The sequence below is a fragment of the Callorhinchus milii genome, unplaced genomic scaffold (genome assembly GCF_018977255.1).
Source record: "Callorhinchus milii isolate IMCB2004 unplaced genomic scaffold, IMCB_Cmil_1.0 Scaffold2, whole genome shotgun sequence".
Lineage (NCBI taxonomy): Eukaryota > Metazoa > Chordata > Chondrichthyes > Chimaeriformes > Callorhinchidae > Callorhinchus > Callorhinchus milii.
Window position 1 is genome coordinate 111,668,814 of NW_024704743.1, and position 18,090 is coordinate 111,686,903.

Sequence of the window (18,090 nt, forward strand, 5' to 3'; positions counted from 1 at the left end):
AAATTTTCAAATCTGTTCTGTTTCCTCACTCCTCCCCAGCTCTGTTCATTTATGCCTCTTTTAACAGGTCTTTCACTTCACTGAAGCATGGTGAGAGTGAGTAAATTCCAGTCCAATAAGACTATTCAACTAGTATTATCAATAAATATACAGGTGATATGCAAAATATTTCTTACAATGCAATAAAACATAAAAGTGTGTACAAATCTAATACAAGATACTTTTAAGGAAAATGAAACCAATGAACCACAATTCAAACCACATCAGATCAGACAGAGAGACAAGAGGATGGCCAGGAGAGGGCATCGCACGGAGACTGAAATGAATTAAAACAATTGGAAAGACTAGCTAAAGTGCATAATCTATCATTCTTCCTTATTCATTCAGCCTTCACACACTAACAAGAAATATAATATAATACAAAATAATGGCCTTTCAATACCCACATCTTCAGGCTAGCTTAGAATACAGCAGCATTAAAGTTCTGTCCTTCCAAACAGACCAAGGAGGTACACCAGGAGGTAACAAAAAAACATTTTGAAAAGTGGACATGATGTCCACCTGGAAAATGGCAATACCTCCAGGCAACAGTAGGACAGTGAACATCTTCAACTTATAAGGATGCAGTGATCATTCCCCACTCCAGAAATGTTTTCAGATATTTTCCTGATTATTGATATCCTGAAACTGAATTTTAAGCAGACCTCATATCCTAACAAGACCAAATAGTAGGTACTGAAGAAAAAAATGGGTTCCCAATGCTGAAAAGGCTACTAGAACAATAAGGCTCTCAACCTCGTTGGGGGAGATAAGAGAAGGGGAAAGCAAAAATCAGCCAGCTTCACACTCCTCGTCACTATTCAGTGGTGCCTGGAAAGTGCATGGTATATGGACATCCAATGTAGACAGGATAAGGCTGCAGAGAAGAAAGAAGTGCATTAAAGGAAAGAAATGAATGCTCAGTGTCAAGTTTCGAAAACCAATGGTTTCAGGAATAGAAGCCGCAAAAAGGGATGGGTGTGTTTAAAAAGGGCTGTGAAAACTCTGAAAAGATAAGATATAAACAGGAAAAATGTGTCACTGAACACGAATAGGAACAATGCAGGAAGTTAGTACTTCTATACGCTAAGAGACAACATGTTTTTTTCAATTAACGAGATCATTAAAGTTATGAGGAGGAAGTTTGATCTGATTGTGATAAAAGATTGAGAAGACATTGGTGTATGGCTGAAAATCGCTAAGAAAAAAGTACCAGTACAAAGTACTTTTAAATATTTTGAAGTCTTGGCTCAACAGATCATTTCCTCAAAGTTTCTGTTGAACTACATATCAACCACCAACAATACTTTGGATAAAAGCAATCTCACTGACTTCAACAAGCATGTATCCTCAGCGCTACATTTACACCAAGGAGATTTTCCATACCACCTCTGTGCATGAACATACATATTTATTTACATACGTTCTGAAAATGCAGACTGTTGCAGATGCTCCCCATACTTTTCAATATTCCTTCACATCTAGCATCTATGAAAATCCCCTTCAAAAGAATGTATAGACTCTGCTTTCTGCAGCATTTTTTGGAATCTGAGTGACTTTCTTAATCATCATTGCCTCAGTACTTATTCACCGTATTATGTTTGTGCCATCACTTTTTTTTATTTCAAAGAAATATCAAATACATACCGTAGCTCTGCAGAGGAAATCTGCATGATTACAAATATTTATTCAGTGACAGGGTCACTTTTTGAGTTTAGTTTTTGAGATGCATTTTCCAATCACTATTCGCAAAACTCTATACCACATTTGATATGGACCCCCATACATCAGGAAATGGCCCAAATTTTAGATTTGAAAATAGAAAAGTGTTTTGCAGTTTGACAGAATAGGTCTTGAAAAAAATTCTAGATAGGTTGAGCTAGATAGGCTAAATTATATTTTTATAAAGTTGCCTTAATGTGTGTTAGTCTGGCTCAGTCGGTAACACTTTTTCCTCCGAGTCAGAAGGTTGCGAGTTCAAGCCACATGATGGGACATGGCACTCGTATAGTTTAAGATGATACTCCATTGCAGTGTTGGGGTGTGCTGCATTGTTGGAGGGGAAGTCCTTCGGATAAGACGTTAAACCGAGGCCCCGTCTGTCTGCTCAGGTGGACATTCAAGATCCCATGGCATTATTTCAAAAGAGATGGGAATTTTTATTGGCCAACAATCCCCCAATAAAACTGTCAATTCTCTTCATGGCTGTTTATGGAATATTGCTGTGTGCAAAATTGGCTGCCACATTCACTCACAAAACACAGTCTCAGCACTTCACAGTGTATTCTGTGAAGCTCTTCAAAATGTCCTCTCAAAGTGAAATAAGCGATTTCAAATGTAAGGATTAATATTATCCAACAGTACCCATTAAATAATATGATCTTCATAGGATCCCAGTTTTGTATAGGTTAGTTGTACTTACAATCTCGCGTTAAGGCAACATTGTTTTCATATCAATCTGAAACAATCTATTGTACAAATGCAGTTTAAAGCTAGCATTATTGGTATGAATTAATGAATCAAATATAATTTGAAAGCAGCTCAAGGAGATAGTTCCTCTCACTTCTGTTGTGCATCAGCTGCAGTACAAAGCAATAAGTTGGAGTTCAATTTGGGTCTTTCCAACCATATGCTGCTTTGTCATGATTTGTGATGTCATAGCATCATAGTGATGGCTCAGCAGTTAGAAAAGTTCTGTAATATAGTTCAGTATTGCAGAGTGTTGACATTTAGTTAGGGAACTGCAAAAAATGCGATTTACTTAAACATTGCACCTCAAACCTTGGAACATTCGAACAGGAATGTAGGCCATTTGGCGCGTAATATACATTAATCTGTTTTCTGGCACATTTTAAATTCCATGTCTATTTATTTGCACATAGAGTTTATGTCTGGAAATAGAACAGATCTCTGGTTATACTCTCTTGCATGCACAAACAGGAGTCACAGAAACCTCCATTGTAGCAATCTATAATTTTTACTCTATTTTACAGCAGGTATATGTAGTTTCACCAGGACAGTGCAACATTTTGCATTTATAAACTGTACCCCACATGAAGGGTTCATATAAATGCAAGTTGCTGTTGTGCAGTTTAATTTACTTCGGAGGTGACTTGATGAACAGTTTTCTGTTCAAGAGCTAGGCACGGTTGGCCCAGCACAGCCAACAGTAGGAGTTGGAAGGGCAGACCAGTCACTGGGGACAGGGAATCTTCTTGGCGGATATTTCCACTAGGCTCCCGTTAACCCTGCAAGCTAAAGCCCTAATGGGTAGTGATCCGAACTGTACAAGCAGGTAAGCTTGCCAGGCAGTGCTCTTAATGGCAAGCCATGAGGTTTTGGTTGGTTAAACTATGCAGAACACCAATGCACACTCTGGGGTCCCGAAGCCTGTCTCTTGCTAACCTGTACCTAATACGTTTTGGAATTAGGTGAATAGGATGCGTCTGCATTTGATTTCAAGAAATTTCTCTGGAATTTGCTATGTATAGGTGGGATGCATGGAACTCTCAGTTTCATTTGTATGCTACTAAGTATGGTGATGTGTTTCCACATATGATGACCAAAAATAATTCTCCATGCAATAGATGTTTCGTGATTAGAACATATTCATGACAAAACAAGCTTTCCAAATATTGCCTTCAATTTGCAAAGCAACTTGGTTTAGAAATAGTCAATCAGTGCTGGAGATGGTGCCATTTGTCCCAAGTTGGCTCGGTTTGGATTGGTATTTTACAGTACACTCCATGGCTTTTGGTTAGGCAACGAAGCGTATAAAAGAGAACTATCTGTCTTGCATTTATTTAGCTACACACAGTCCAGCTCAATTGTGGTGAGTAAAGTTTAGTGAGGATAGCAGTAAAATTATCAGATGGAAATCTCTATTAATATATTTGGAAATCCACAATAAAGCTAGCACAATATTAACTAAAGGCTTGACAGCAAAGTCAGCAGCAACAGCAGCAGGAGCCTGCCACCAGGAGCCTTGACCTTCCCAATCAATTACTACACAAACTCAAGAATTTCACCACAAAATCATTATTTATGGGGTCCTTTTAACATTCACCTCTCAATTTTCCCTTTAACAGTACTCAGTACCAGTTTTGTGGTTTTCCCGATGGAGGCGAATTGAGCTGAGTCAAAAATTAATAAGGCCGATATGTCTGCCCCCACATCCCCCTTAAATCACCCTCTCTCTGCACTGATGACCTCATTAACTGAACATTAGGAGACCATTTCGTGCTGCATGATTGCCTTTTCCTGATTGGTGCTTTAAATTTAGCGAACCTTGGGCAGCACTAGACTGCTCTAAGGATTCTTAAGACTTTCCAGTGTTCACTAGTTGGGCCAATTTATCGCCCAATTTCTCTTTTAATAGTCATTACAACTAAAAGGAGGAACATTTCCCCCCTTTCTTGAAGAGTTGAAAGAAACACAATATTGACCACCCCTTTTGAAGGGCATAACGGACGTCAAGGACATCAAAGTTTAATAATTCAGCAGTTGCAAAGTGAGAGTAATGAAGGATGCTTGTGCTGAGGGGACTTTATCTGAATCTGCACAGATGCAGAATGGTATCATCACAAAAGAATGAATAAGGTTAGTTGGGTGGGTAAAGAACAAAGTGGTAGAGAGATCAGAGCCTTTGAGAATCCAAAATGGTAACATTTCCACAAAGACAAGTATTTTCTCAACTAAATTTCTAACAAGGAGTAAAGGTGAGCTGGGAGAAGGAGGGATTTATTAAACAGCAAGGTCAGATGCAAGTTCAGAGTTGCTTACACTGCCTGTCCAGCACCTTGGGATGTCCTCCAGACATGAAAGGTGCTATACAAATATAATTTTGTTGTTGTTGTAGTTTAGCTCCTGGTTATTTGGTTAGTTAGCTCCTAATACTTGTTATTGATTCTCAGTTTCTCTTAAAGAATATAGTAAATAGACCTTCAGGATCAAAAGCTTAATGTATGGGCAGAGAGGATAACACAACAAACAGTGGGAATAAAATGTGTTATGACTGCTTTGGTCAGTTTTATAGGCAATAAGGATGGAGACAAAGTAACTATCCCTGCACTGATAGAGGATAAGAAACAGGTTGGACTGATCACTCAACTGGCACCAATAATAACTGTATTCAGACCTAGATATAAAACTAAGAATTGATTCAATTTATGACCGATGCTGGACAAGATTACGCAAGTAATCTTAATTAAGTAATGGCTTAATTATTTATAACAATTCATTCTTTGCAAACAAGTTATATCATATACAGTGTATATATATATACACACACACATATTTAGTGGAAGCCGGTTAAAGCGGAGGCATAGGGGATGGACATTTTGTCCGATTTAAGAGGTGTCCAAGGTTAGACGATATACCATTCCCATATATTGTGGAGTCCTGTAGCTCAGTGGTAAGAGCACTCGCTTTGCAAGTGAGAGACCTGAGTTCAATTTCAGGCAGGGCCAAACCTTGGGCAAGTTTCCTTACTCCACACAGAGCCTAATAATAATCCCTCCAAAACCAAAACCAATAATAAAAATTGGTCATTTTCAATCTACGACTGTTTGTGGGACATTGCTGTGTGCAATTGGCTGCCGTGTTCACTCACAAATATACAGTCAATTCACTTTACAGTGTGTCCTGTGAAGCGCTTTGGGACGTCCTCCCGACATGAAAAGCGCTATATCAAATGCAAGGATTATTATTATTATTATATAATATGTAAGAATGTTGTTTCACTTAAAGCAATGTTAACTAATCAGTTAAACGTACCTGTTAAAAACATTCTCACAGAATTCAGTAAAATATATTTACTTTGTTTGGCCGCAAAATACAGTGCAGGGCTTTCCTGCCCAGCAGAGGAGCCTCCTCCCTCCCACTGCTGTTCCCATTCATCGGGAAGGGGACCAATTAGTGGAGGCCTGAGATGATTGACAGCGTACAGCCGCTTGAGAATCGATGAGCTCCACCCAATCACAAGCGACTCAGCTGTCAATTCTGATTTGACTCCTTCCATTCCCTCCCTTGTGCCTCCGCCCCTTCACTGATTGACAGCCCAACTCCAGTTGCTTGTGAATGGCTGGAGTCCGCTGTCAATTGCATTTGACACCTCCCATCTACATCCCAGAGTCCTTCATGGCTGAATGAAGGCACTGGACACCACAGAAGGCTTGAGTGAGTACATCCAGCAGTGATCAGTGCAGCATTTTGCCCGGAATAAACAGATTTTCATCTGAATTAACAGGTATATTTACAACAGGTCAGAATACAAATGATTTGGGCTGGGCATTTTGTTCCAATTTATCCGTCATCCAAGTTTAACCGGCGTCCAGCTAAAGCGCATTACACTGTGTGTGTGTGCATATATATATGTGTGTGTATATAAATGTGTGTATGTATGTATATATATACACACACATATACATTCACACCGTATATATAAAAAACTTAGGAATGCAAGAATATTGAAATGAAATTAAATCAGCAACTTCTACAAAGCTGGATGATATTTAATATTCTTCAATACATACTGAGAAATCAATACTTAAGGTAACCTCTATAGATGACGATCTGACTGTTGTGGCAACAAACGATAAATCCAAACAACAATTAATGGAAGTCAATGGGAATTATCCTCTTATAAATCAGTCATCTGGAGAAAGTTTTCTGTATTACAGCCATTCAATACCGTTGTTATGTTTGATGTTCTATTCTACTTTACTTGTATGGAACAATTAAACTAGGACTACATGCAAGTCAGAGATTGCTGAGGCAAACCTCACAAAAACAGACTGCGTACAGCATTAGACAATGAAACAAAAAAGTCTGTCTAGGTTAATAGTATATCGAGAAGAGAATAAGTTTTAATGCTATCTCTCCAAGGAAGAAAGATATTTGACTAGCATTCAAGCTAGCAAGAACACAGACCTCATTACAGTATAAAAACTCCACTTCAATGAAGACAATATGCTGTCTGCTGTAAAAGGTTTTGCATTTTCGTGTACCTGATTTCATTTCAACTGCATTTTTAAGAAACATTTAATTGGGATACAATAAATTTCCTACTTTCGGTCCGAGGTATTTTTGGAGTTCAAAGTAACAGATACTATCATCAAAACTACTTCAACAAATATTTTGCTTAGACATCTCAGATAAAGACAATATTAAGGTTTATAAGATGCTCAATAGGATACTGAAAATTAACCCAAAATAATACTTTCAGGTAACGTAAGGTAAGACTGAGGTTGCAAAGGGCATATTTAAAACAGACATACAGAAGGATTTATTTACGTACAAAATTAGCAGCTGGAATGGGTTATGAATAAAGACCTGTTGATGCCAATACTCATCAGGTCGTCTAAAAAAAACCTCGATGTTGCAGCATGTTGGTATTCTGGAAGTATAATGAATGGGGTTTTGTAACCTTGTGAGATGATTTTTCATATGTGAACTAAACGGCAGTGAAATTTTGAGTAAATCTCACTCATGATCTCAAATCATAACTTTTCACAGCTGCTCGTTGTTTTGTCTCAAACCGTATTAAAGCAGTATTACTGCAGGATAAACAATCCCTCAGACTGGTACATTCCACCTGGAATTCACAGGGATCTCCCACAACCATGCTTCTGGTAACATCGTTGAATCAAACCCATATGCTGAGCAGTAGTTTCAGCAATATAGCACAAACATTAAAAAAAATCTGGATAGATTTGACCCCGTTGCACCAGCATTGAAATAGGGATAAAATAGCAAGGCACCCAACTCTATCAACAAGGGTTAATTCATAGCTTATAATTAGAATACTAGCTTCATTCTGAGCCCCACAAATATTAAAAAGTACCTAATCCGTTCACTAATGAGTTCTGAGGACCAATGCATGTTATACAGTCATAGAATTATGCAGCACAGAAGAAGGCCATTTGGCCCATCGTGTCTGTGCCGGCTCTTTGAAAAGAGCTATTGAATTCAATCCCACTCCCCCCTCTCTCCCCTTAGCCCTGCAAACTTGTCCTCCCCAAATAATTATCTACTTCTCTCTTAAAGGCTCTTATCAAATCGGCTTCCACCACCCTTTCAGGCAATGCATTCCAGATCCAAACAACTCACTGTGTAAAAAAAATGTTCCTCACCTCCCCTCTGTTTCCTTTAACAACTATTTTAAATCGGTGATCTCGGGTTACCGACCCACCCGCCAGTAGAATAGTGGGTGGGTCGGTAACCCGAGGACACCGATTTAAAATTGTTCACCCTATCAAATCCCCTGATAATTTTGAAAACTTCTATTAACTCTCCTCTTAACCTTCTCTGCTCCAAGGAGAATAATCCTAGCTTCTCTAGTGTCTCCTGATAACTGAAGTCCCTCATTCCTGGTACCATCCTGGCATACTGTTTGTTTGAAATAAAACAGAGAAAGCAAAAATTGTTCTGAAACTATAGATCATAATTTACAATAGATTTGTAGATATATATTATTCTGTCCACACATAAGATTAGGTAGCAGCTGGGTTTTGCAATTAGGAATTGTGCATGAATGGACCATTAAGTTACCTTGAAAAACAATAAATTTTAAAACATTGTAACATGACGCTCATATCCAACCACACATCAATAAGTCTTTTTCACTTAATTAACCTAAGGTGTAATTAGGTAATTTATATATTACAGAACAGTTAATGATATCTATATTGAGTACCTTATGTTGGGCCTGCTCATGCAACTTGCAAGCAATATCTAGCTCATTTTGTAGCTGTTCATGATGAGCCATTCTGTGTTGAGCTTCATACTCCTTATTTTTCTGTTCTGTTTGAAACTGGCAAATCTCATGCTTCTGTGCTTGAAACTGAAAGGAAATCCAACAAATGATCAAATAGCCACAGCAACCTAAATATTGTTTGTGCACAAATGCATAAATATTGTTTGTGCACTTTCGCTAAGAAACTGTGAATGTCCTTTGAAAGACTTAGTGTCAATTCCTGATTTCTTAAAATCTAAAATGAGTACTTAAAAGAAACAGTCTTAGGGCACATATAGTCCGAGAACTCAGTCAATCCATATTAAAGGCAGTTGTTTAATTTCTCTTCTACTAGTATGCGGTCCATGCAAACAATTATTCATTATTGTTAAGTGAGTAGTTATTACCTCACATTTTGACTACAATGATTTAATACTATAAAAGGTTAACACATAACAGAGATTGTCTTGGAGTTGATTCAGTTACTATACCTCCGTAAAGAGCCCATCTTTTTCCTGTTGCAGGGAAAGGATTTCCTTCTGCTGTCTCTGGATCATGTCTTCCCTTTTCTGAAGCTGCAAGTTTACACACAAAGCCAAACCACAATGTCAACCAATTGGACATCAGTAAAACAACCTAGATGATCGATACCTAAGGCAAAGGATGAACAGGACTCCATTTCTGCAGTAGGTGTTCAGACTGCTCTTTCATTAAAAGAAGCTCTTTCGTATTGATTTTGGCTTAAGTAATGAGAAAGCTTATCCAAAAATCTTTAGCATTTCAGCTGAAGTTAAGGAAATCAATACAACCATTTCCCATTTGAACACTGTATGTGAATTTTATGTACCAGAGACAAGACAAAGCCAAAATCAAATAAATCGATAAAATTTGTCAATAAAACATAAAGCTGACAAATGGTATTTTACGCAATTAAAGCAAGTTGTAAACATTACAAGCATGATCGATTTCTGCACATTTTTATTAATTGTATTTAAATTCTGGCTTAAATATTTTAACGCAAGGTCAATTTTATCCATACATTGCCCGTTTACAAGTTAGAGGAAATGTATTAGAATAATGTTCATGTTGGTAAATTAACTTTGTTTGCTGCTACAGTTAAACAAGATATATTAACCACATTTTATGCCTTCCTGAAGGTTGTTTATGCCATCACTTATTTCTCAATAATCCTGCAAGTTTTTCAACATTAGAGCTTGGTATTTGCTCATACTGTGGTTCTCCCTCCCTCTTAAAAAATGATCTTTTTTAAAGATAAAAATTGTTTTTGACAACAGATATAATTGTGAGCTGCACTAAATCATATCAGTAGAGCAATTATACTATCTTGATCACATAGTCATTTTGCATAGCAATCTACTCATTTGCTGTCATTTTGTACTTAAAAACTCAGTTTATGCTCATATTCCAAAATTAACCTGGATGTGGAAATATGTTGTAGAGTATATCTGCAGATATATAGGTCACATTATGGAAAAACATAAATGTAAACAAGAACAAAAAGTAGTAATAGAAGAGGACAAGATGTATAGATGTATGAAAAAAAGGGAAGAAGTGACTGTGTTTTCAAATCGAGTGCATTCATGTGAGTATTTTTACAGTACTATTATAACATTTCATTGAAAGAAAACATTGGTACAAGGAGCCTTATCTCAATATCCTAGATCTAGAATTTAAGTCGGAACCCGGTTGTTATTCGATTGGCAGATCGCTTTTCCTGGGGTAATAATTACTTCAAAAAAAATTGGTAACTCAATCCACAACTGTTTGCAGGAAGGACACTGCTGTGTGCAATTGGCTGCCATGTTTCTCCGACAAAATAGACAGTCAGTGCACTTTACAATATATTCTGTGAAGCGCTTTGAGACGGCTCAAAGACGTGATAAGGCGTGATATCAAATGCAAGGATTATTATTATTTATTATTACTGCTGTCGACTTCACAAAAGCAATCATTACACTGAAAACCTGTAGCACTTGATTTGCATGTTACATTGCTCTGGTCTATTAAAATGCTCATATTCAAATTCCAACTTCTATTTCATTTCAAAAGAAAGACTGATATCTTTAAAGTTAGCATGCAGGTCATTTAAAGTTTGTGTTGTCAGTCTTTGTGACACTGTATATGCAATTATTTAGTAACATTTGTATCCCTAAACTGATCGAAAAGCAAATATCTGGAAACAGACTTAAATACAATATAATATAATCTTTTGTTTCTGAGCTGACTCCAAGGATACAGAACTAGAGGACAGAGCTGGAAGATCGAAAAAGTCCTAAACAGACAAGCAGTGGAATAGAACTGGGAATAGAACTTAATTCATTAAGGGTTAAGCCACTTTAGATTAGAAAAATAAAATAATTTAGATTAATAAAGAGGGCACAAAGAAAACTACATACAATAATATTAACCAAGAGAATTGAAGGATACGAGTAAAAAGTAGCAAAGGCCAAGCATAAAAGATAAAGCAACAACAGAAGGGTACCATTAATAAAATATATAGAATGACTCATTATAACACTTTTGGGTCCATAAAATGAGACTCTGTTATTTACGGATCTGTTCAAAAAATGGCCACCACATGATTTGACACTTCTGAGTTGTCAAATCACCAATGATGTCACTTCCAGTGCAGAAAGGTACAAGTGTTTCTAACCCAGAAATGCTTGAAAGAGTGATTGACCAAAGCACTCTGGGTGCTACCCTGCATGAAGAGCGCTATATAAATGCAAATTGTTGTTATTGTGGCTGGGATCCAACTGCTACTGCTCAACATGTATATAAATTATTTGGACTCTAATGTTGTGTGTTGATGACATCAAAATGGTGGGTATGGTTATTAATAAAGAGCACTGCAAAATTATACAGCAAGTCAAACAGACTTAGAGAATGGGTGGATAGATGGCAGATGACATAACAACAACAACAACAAGATTCCATTTATAAAGCGTCTTTCACGTCAGGAGGACGTCCCAAGGCGCTGCACAGTTGGGTCATGACCCGAGCAGGGGGGAAATGGTCAGGGTGAGGGAGGGAAGGGAGGGAGCGAGGAGGGGAGGGAGGGAGCGAGGAGGGGAAATGGTCAGGGTGAGGGGAGGGAAGGGAGGGAGCGAGGAGGGGGAAGAGAGTCGAGAGGGGAGCTGAAGGCTCGGTCAAAGAGAAAGGTTTTGAGACCGGCCTTGAAGGAGGAGAGGGGGGAAGCAAGGCGAAGGCACTGGGGGATGGAGTTCCAGAGCCTCGGGGCTGAGAGGCTGAAGGCCCGACCACCGATGGTAGGGCGATTGGGGCGGGGGACGTGGAGCAGACCGGAGCCGGAAGAACGGAGGGTACGGGCAGGTAGGTAGGGGGATAGTAGGTCGGAGAGGTAGGAGGGAGCAAGGCCGTGAATGGCCTTATAGGTGAGGATCTTGAAATCAATCCTCTGGGGGATGGGGAGCCAGTGGAGGCGAGCGAGGGTGGGAGTGATGTGGTCCCGAAGCCTGGTGCGGGACAGTACACGAGCTGCAGAGTTCTGAATGACCTGCAGCTTGTGGAGGGAGGTGGCGGGAAGGCCGGCGAGGAGAGAGTTCCCATAGTCCAGCCTTGAGGTGACAAAGGCGTGGACCAGGGTTTCAGCAGTGTGAGGGGTGAGGTAGTGCCGTAGTCTGGCGATGTTCCGGAGGTGATAGAAGGCGGTGCCAGTTGTGGTGCGGATGTGAGGGAGAAAGGACAGCTCAGGGTCGAACAAAACACCGAGGTTCCTGACTGGCTTTGAGAGGTGGAGAGTGCAGCCTTGGATGCTGATGCTGTCAGCGCCTGAGGTGCGGAGGCGCTGACGCGAGCCAATCAGGAGGGCCTCGGTTTTTCGCACGTTGAGCTGAAGAAAGTTGTCTCTCGTCCAAGATGGTACAGGAGCAAAGAGATTGAGGAATTCATAATAATAAAACTCTAAAGGTAGTGGAACAGGTAGACGAGACCATAAAAAACGCAAATAAAAATCTTGGCGTTTTTGCACTGAGAAAGAGTATAAAAGTAAGAAAATATTGTAAAATTCATACAAAACCTTGGTTACACCACATTTTCATGCAGTTCTGGTTACTGTATTACAGGAAGGATATTATAGCAATGGAGAGTGCATTGCAGATTTACTAGGGTTTTACCAGAGATGTGATGACAATAAAACTCACATAAGTCCCATCAGTTGACATTTAATATGACTTATGCAAAGTCCGAGTTGCAGGAAAACTTGTGTAAATCATATTAAAAAAACTATTTAATCCATAATCTTCACTGCGCATGCGAATTCAATGCAGCCGGTAAGTGCGCTTGCAATAGTTTATCCCTGCAGTCGGTGCAATGACGGATCAAGACTACACTTCCCATAATTCAATGAGCCAGTTGGCAAGTGTGAATGCTTTAATAGGTTCGGCCATCATTTCCTACAATTCAATTCAGCTGGCAAGTGTGAGAGTAATGGAAGATAAGGGAGCAGCGTTATGAGTTAGGAGTTGATAAATATGACCAGTGAGAAGAAATCTAAGTATTTTTCATGGAAAACTGAATGAGACTCGGGTGCCTGTAGGCAATTATACGATTTATAAAGATAAGACTTATGCAAGTTTTACTGTGTAGCTATCAAGAAAGATTGGACACATTAGAGCTTTTCTCTCTAGAGAACAATGGAGAAGGAACTTGTTAGAGATGTTTAAAATTACAAAATGGAATTTCTTTTAACAGAGGATAGTGAGAACGTGGAAACCACTCCCAGAAGCAGAACGCATGAATGGATTTAAGAGGAACTTTTAGGTAGAAGGGAGTTGAGGGATACGGGAGAGGGGATTAGAAGGGATGGAGGCTCACGTACAGTATAAATACTGGATTCTTGTGGACTAGGTTAGTAATTCCGTAGTAATTATAATTTTACTTTATATTCTATTTTAAAAAGCATGCACTGTTAAATTCAACACTAAAAAACTTGAATTGTTGCAAAGCTTAGGGGCAAACTACATGGATAGTTATGAGGAATTAGCATTTTTTTTGTTGTACCTGCAAGTCAAGCCTTGCAAAAATATTAAATAGCATTTTGCATCATGATGTGTTGAAGTATAAAAATTGTGTGCTTAATATCTAAGTAGAATAAAGAATTATTTGATTCTCAATATGTCATCCATTAAGAGTTTTAAAAAACAATATAATCTGTTCAGTTAATCGTTTTCTTAAAATATTTTTTGGACATGTTCAAAACCAAGTACAAAGAGAATACATAATAGCTTTTGCAGAAATCCTACTAGGATTTTCACCTAATTATTATTAATACAACAAAGACAGTAAGATCTCAGTGACGCTGTTCAATTATATGGTAATACAGATTTTTTTTGCATATAAAGCAAAAATATTTCATCAATACCAGCTTTTCAGTTTTATTGTCAAGTTAGGAAAGCTGTGATATATTGCCAGCTATTTTCTTTACACATTTACCAAATGTTTTGCCTTGGAAGTAAATTTGCTTGCTGTTAATGGTCATTGTGGGTTTCTATAAACTTTAGATGAGTCTATCTTTAAAAAACAAAATTCTAGCTCTGGCACTCTGATGGAATGCTAAGCAAACACAGTATATGAAAACATTGGCTGCCTAGAAAACAAGACTGTAAAATGATTTTAAGAAAAGAATTGAAGCTAAAATTGAAGCTTATTTTGACCAGCAGTATTAGAGTTCCATCCATGCTCATACATTATAGAGGTGGTTTAATCACCCGTAAGAAATTACTAGCTTTTCTGTTCGTGAAGCATGACATTTCAATTGCACAGCCAATAAAAGTATTACATGGGGAAGGTTGAAATGATTTACTGTTTGAAAGTCTGAAGACCAAGGTTACCATGGTGAGGAACCTACTCCATGCGTGCAAGGTCAAGTGAGAGTGACCTGCCAATGGACAACCCTCAGTTGGGTGACATAACAATATTTCTTTCAACTCAGAAATTGGTTGTTTTTTCATACTGAATACGTATCTAAATCTCTTTTTTCCCCCAAGAATATCACAATATATACTGAAGAAAGGAATATTGGAAATAGTCTGTGGATGCAGCAGACTAGTGTTACTCAGCGTTACATCAAAAGCATTTACATTGACAGATGAGACTATTAACTACGTACTGCAATAAAGCACAATTTAAATTAAATTTGCATTACTGGTTTGTTCAATGATTTGATCAATTCTCTCGTAGTTTTCAATTTAATTTCTCAGTAAAGGTGTGAGGTTTTATATATCAGTTATACAACAAAAACATGTATTTGATGTTTGCTTGTTTTCTAACTAACCTGTGCTTACAATTCCCAACATGACAAGTTCCTGCTCTTCCCCAAAGCATTGAAAAAGGCACTTCTCCAACGAATATAGAAATAAAAGAAAAAAAAGGACAAATTCGCCCAACTATTGTTGCCCCTCTCCAGGGAAGTCTTATTACAGGTTTACAGCAAGATACTGAAAAAAACCTCAAAAGCAAGAAAGTTGTAAGGTCGTTAGCTATGAAATAGTGTGTAATATCTGAACCAATAATCTATGCTCAACGCCAGCAACAATACCACTCAATACATATGCAATCCACTGAAACATTTCTGACAAACCTGCAATACTGATATCACCAAGCAGTACAATAGCTTTGTCTGAACATCATGCAACAGTACTAAGATGGTGGTTCACTCTCACAAACAAAGAAACCCAGGATCTTCAGAAGTTTATTTTAAGATTTAAACAATATACTCAGGGATCAGATGGTAGATACAAACAACTGAATTTTTGCTTTCGCGGTTAAGATCGGTTTCTCCTGCAAGTAGTTTAAAGCCTTGTAACTCATTCTCAGGTATCCATTAAGGTTACATTCTCATAATTCATTAGAAATATTGTGTTGGTGCATAAATAATCTAAGGTCTTTTACGGGTGCAGCAATATAACCAAATAATCCGTCTTCCCCTGTGAGCTACACATGCTTTAAGGAAATTAATCCCTCTGGGCTATGAAACGGTTGGATTTAGAGAGGCAATCATCAAATATTTAACATGAAAATGCAGTAACATGGTAGCTGTCATGTGTGGAGTGAGTGAGCGTTATGACATGTTTTTTTTTAAAAATCATAGTGATGGTATCTTTTTATGCAAATACTTGGTTAATTCAAACAAACATTGATCTCATTATGCTACTAACGGCATGAGAAATATATTTAAAACAGAATTATGTTTCAATGCATAAAACTTAAAGTGCATATTAAATGCAGTTTTTGCATACCAAATATTCTGAAGTCCAAAAAAGGCAGTCTGCAATCAGCGACTGATTCCACTGTCACCAATAAAAAGCAACACCAATCCTTAGAGACCCTCATGGCTTTTGTCACCCCAGCACATCTACTCCACTGCTCAATGAACCAAATGAATGAATTATGAATATTTTCAATTTTTTTATAAAAATGAAGCAATGAATGAATAAGTACGGATCATCAATCGCACCTGACCATACTTATCTTCTTTAAAGAACAAAAATTGACTACTACAATATTAATTTCACGCCATCATAATATCACAACTCCTCCCAGGCAGCTCCCCAGACAACATCAATAGATTTTGTTTCAGCACTGAGGGTTTAACTCTGACTTAATATCGAGACCACAAGCATAAATCCAAATTGAGGATTGTATGTGTCAGCCCCATTTACTCTCCCCCCTCATTCTGTCTCTCACCTTTTTCTTTCTCACTATATTACCTATAAAACTGATGGATTAGCACTGAATACAGGGGTTTAGAGGAGATACTTGGAATGCAACACCGCTTTTTTTTTGTCTTTGCATTTACAAAAAGGGGGTGGGGGAGGAAGGGGCACGACCACTCATTCATGGGAAACCCTTTAAAAGTTTACTTTTGTGATCTCTGATACAAAAATAATGAAGGTGTGGCGACCCAATGCATAAAGTGGTATACAATTGAATGTTCCAATAATAGTAAGTAAAATAATCCTTGCATTTAATATAGTGACGCTCATGTCAGGGAAATGTTTCAAAGCACTTTACAAGATTTACTGTAAAGTATAGTGACTGTGTAAGTGAACGCAGCAGCCAATTTGTGCATTGCAATGTCCAACAAAGGGACATAAAGTGAACAACCAATTTTATCCAGGGTTTGTTGGCCAGAATACCAGGAGAAACTCCCTTTTCTTTTCAAGTAGTACCATAGGATCTTTAATGTCCACCCAAACAGGCAGATGGGTCCCCGGTTTAACATCTCATCCAAACCAAGGAGCCCTCAACAATACAATGCACCCCAACATTGCATTGGAGTATCAATCCAATTATTTGAATTATTTAAATTCAAAGTCCCGAAGTGAGAAGTTGTTGATGAGCTGGGGAGGAAGGAGGAATTACAACTATGATGGATAATTGTAATTAGATTTTGAATGCAATGGGTTTCACACAAGAATTGTCATTATGCATTCTACGCTTACTTCTGTTGTAATAAGCTACATTTCTAGAGCATGAAGAAATTAAGAGACACCGTGAGAAGCAGGTGTGTTCAGCTGAGAACTATTAAAAGGAGATGTGCTTGTTGGGTATAATAGCTTTCTCCGCTTCCTAAAAATTCTTACATTTTTAATTCTGATAGCACCAGTGCATATACCAATTGTTCTGGTTACAGATTTATGGCAGCTGTGCATTTCATCATTACCTCCTGCTTGCTTTCCATGAAATGCTTGTTAATTTACAAATTAGAGAAAGCAAGAGATGCTTGCTGAATCGAACATCAGATCCTTAAGTCTTGCTGTTTCATAGTTTCTCCAACATTACTTCATCTAACTTGTTTCCAAATGTGTACTAATTAAGTTTTAAATGTGGTGCGATTATCTCAGCAACTAATGATATTCTGTTGTCATAATACTTACTATACCAAGCCAATATATGCAGTTGAGGTGACTTCCATGTTCAACCCAGCATGTTGCAATGCCATTGGTGAACCAAAAGGTACAGAGAGCAATCCAACATTCTGAGAGAGAAATCAGCAAGAAATTAAGCACAGTGAAGTTAAATAACACCCTGAGCATGACCACTTCTTTGACAATTTATCACCTGACCTGCATTTATTTTTTGGAAGCGAAGTTTTACTGGACTGGATTCAATAATTTAATATTTATATAATCTCACTGTACTTTGTTTCTTTATAAAATACTTATTATATATTCAGTGAATGGGGAAAAACTTGACTGCCTTAAGGCATATCCATAGTTTGAGTGGAGTTAAGATCAATTAAGGACACATTCAAGATGCCAGAACAAATTCAA

General features: G+C 37.9%; 1 protein-coding gene across 1 annotated transcript in view; it reads right to left on the reverse strand.

Annotated features, from left to right (window-relative positions):
• LOC103190167 (interaptin) overlaps nucleotides 1-18,090 on the reverse strand; it is a 183,819-nt gene that overhangs the window by 125,284 nt on the left and 40,445 nt on the right. The window contains exons 7-8 of the mRNA XM_042331688.1: nucleotides 9,265-9,348; nucleotides 8,735-8,881 (exon numbers count right to left, since the gene is read on the reverse strand). Coding sequence (XP_042187622.1) covers nucleotides 8,735-8,881; nucleotides 9,265-9,348 — 231 coding nt within the window. The remainder of the gene's footprint in view (nucleotides 1-8,734; nucleotides 8,882-9,264; nucleotides 9,349-18,090) is intronic.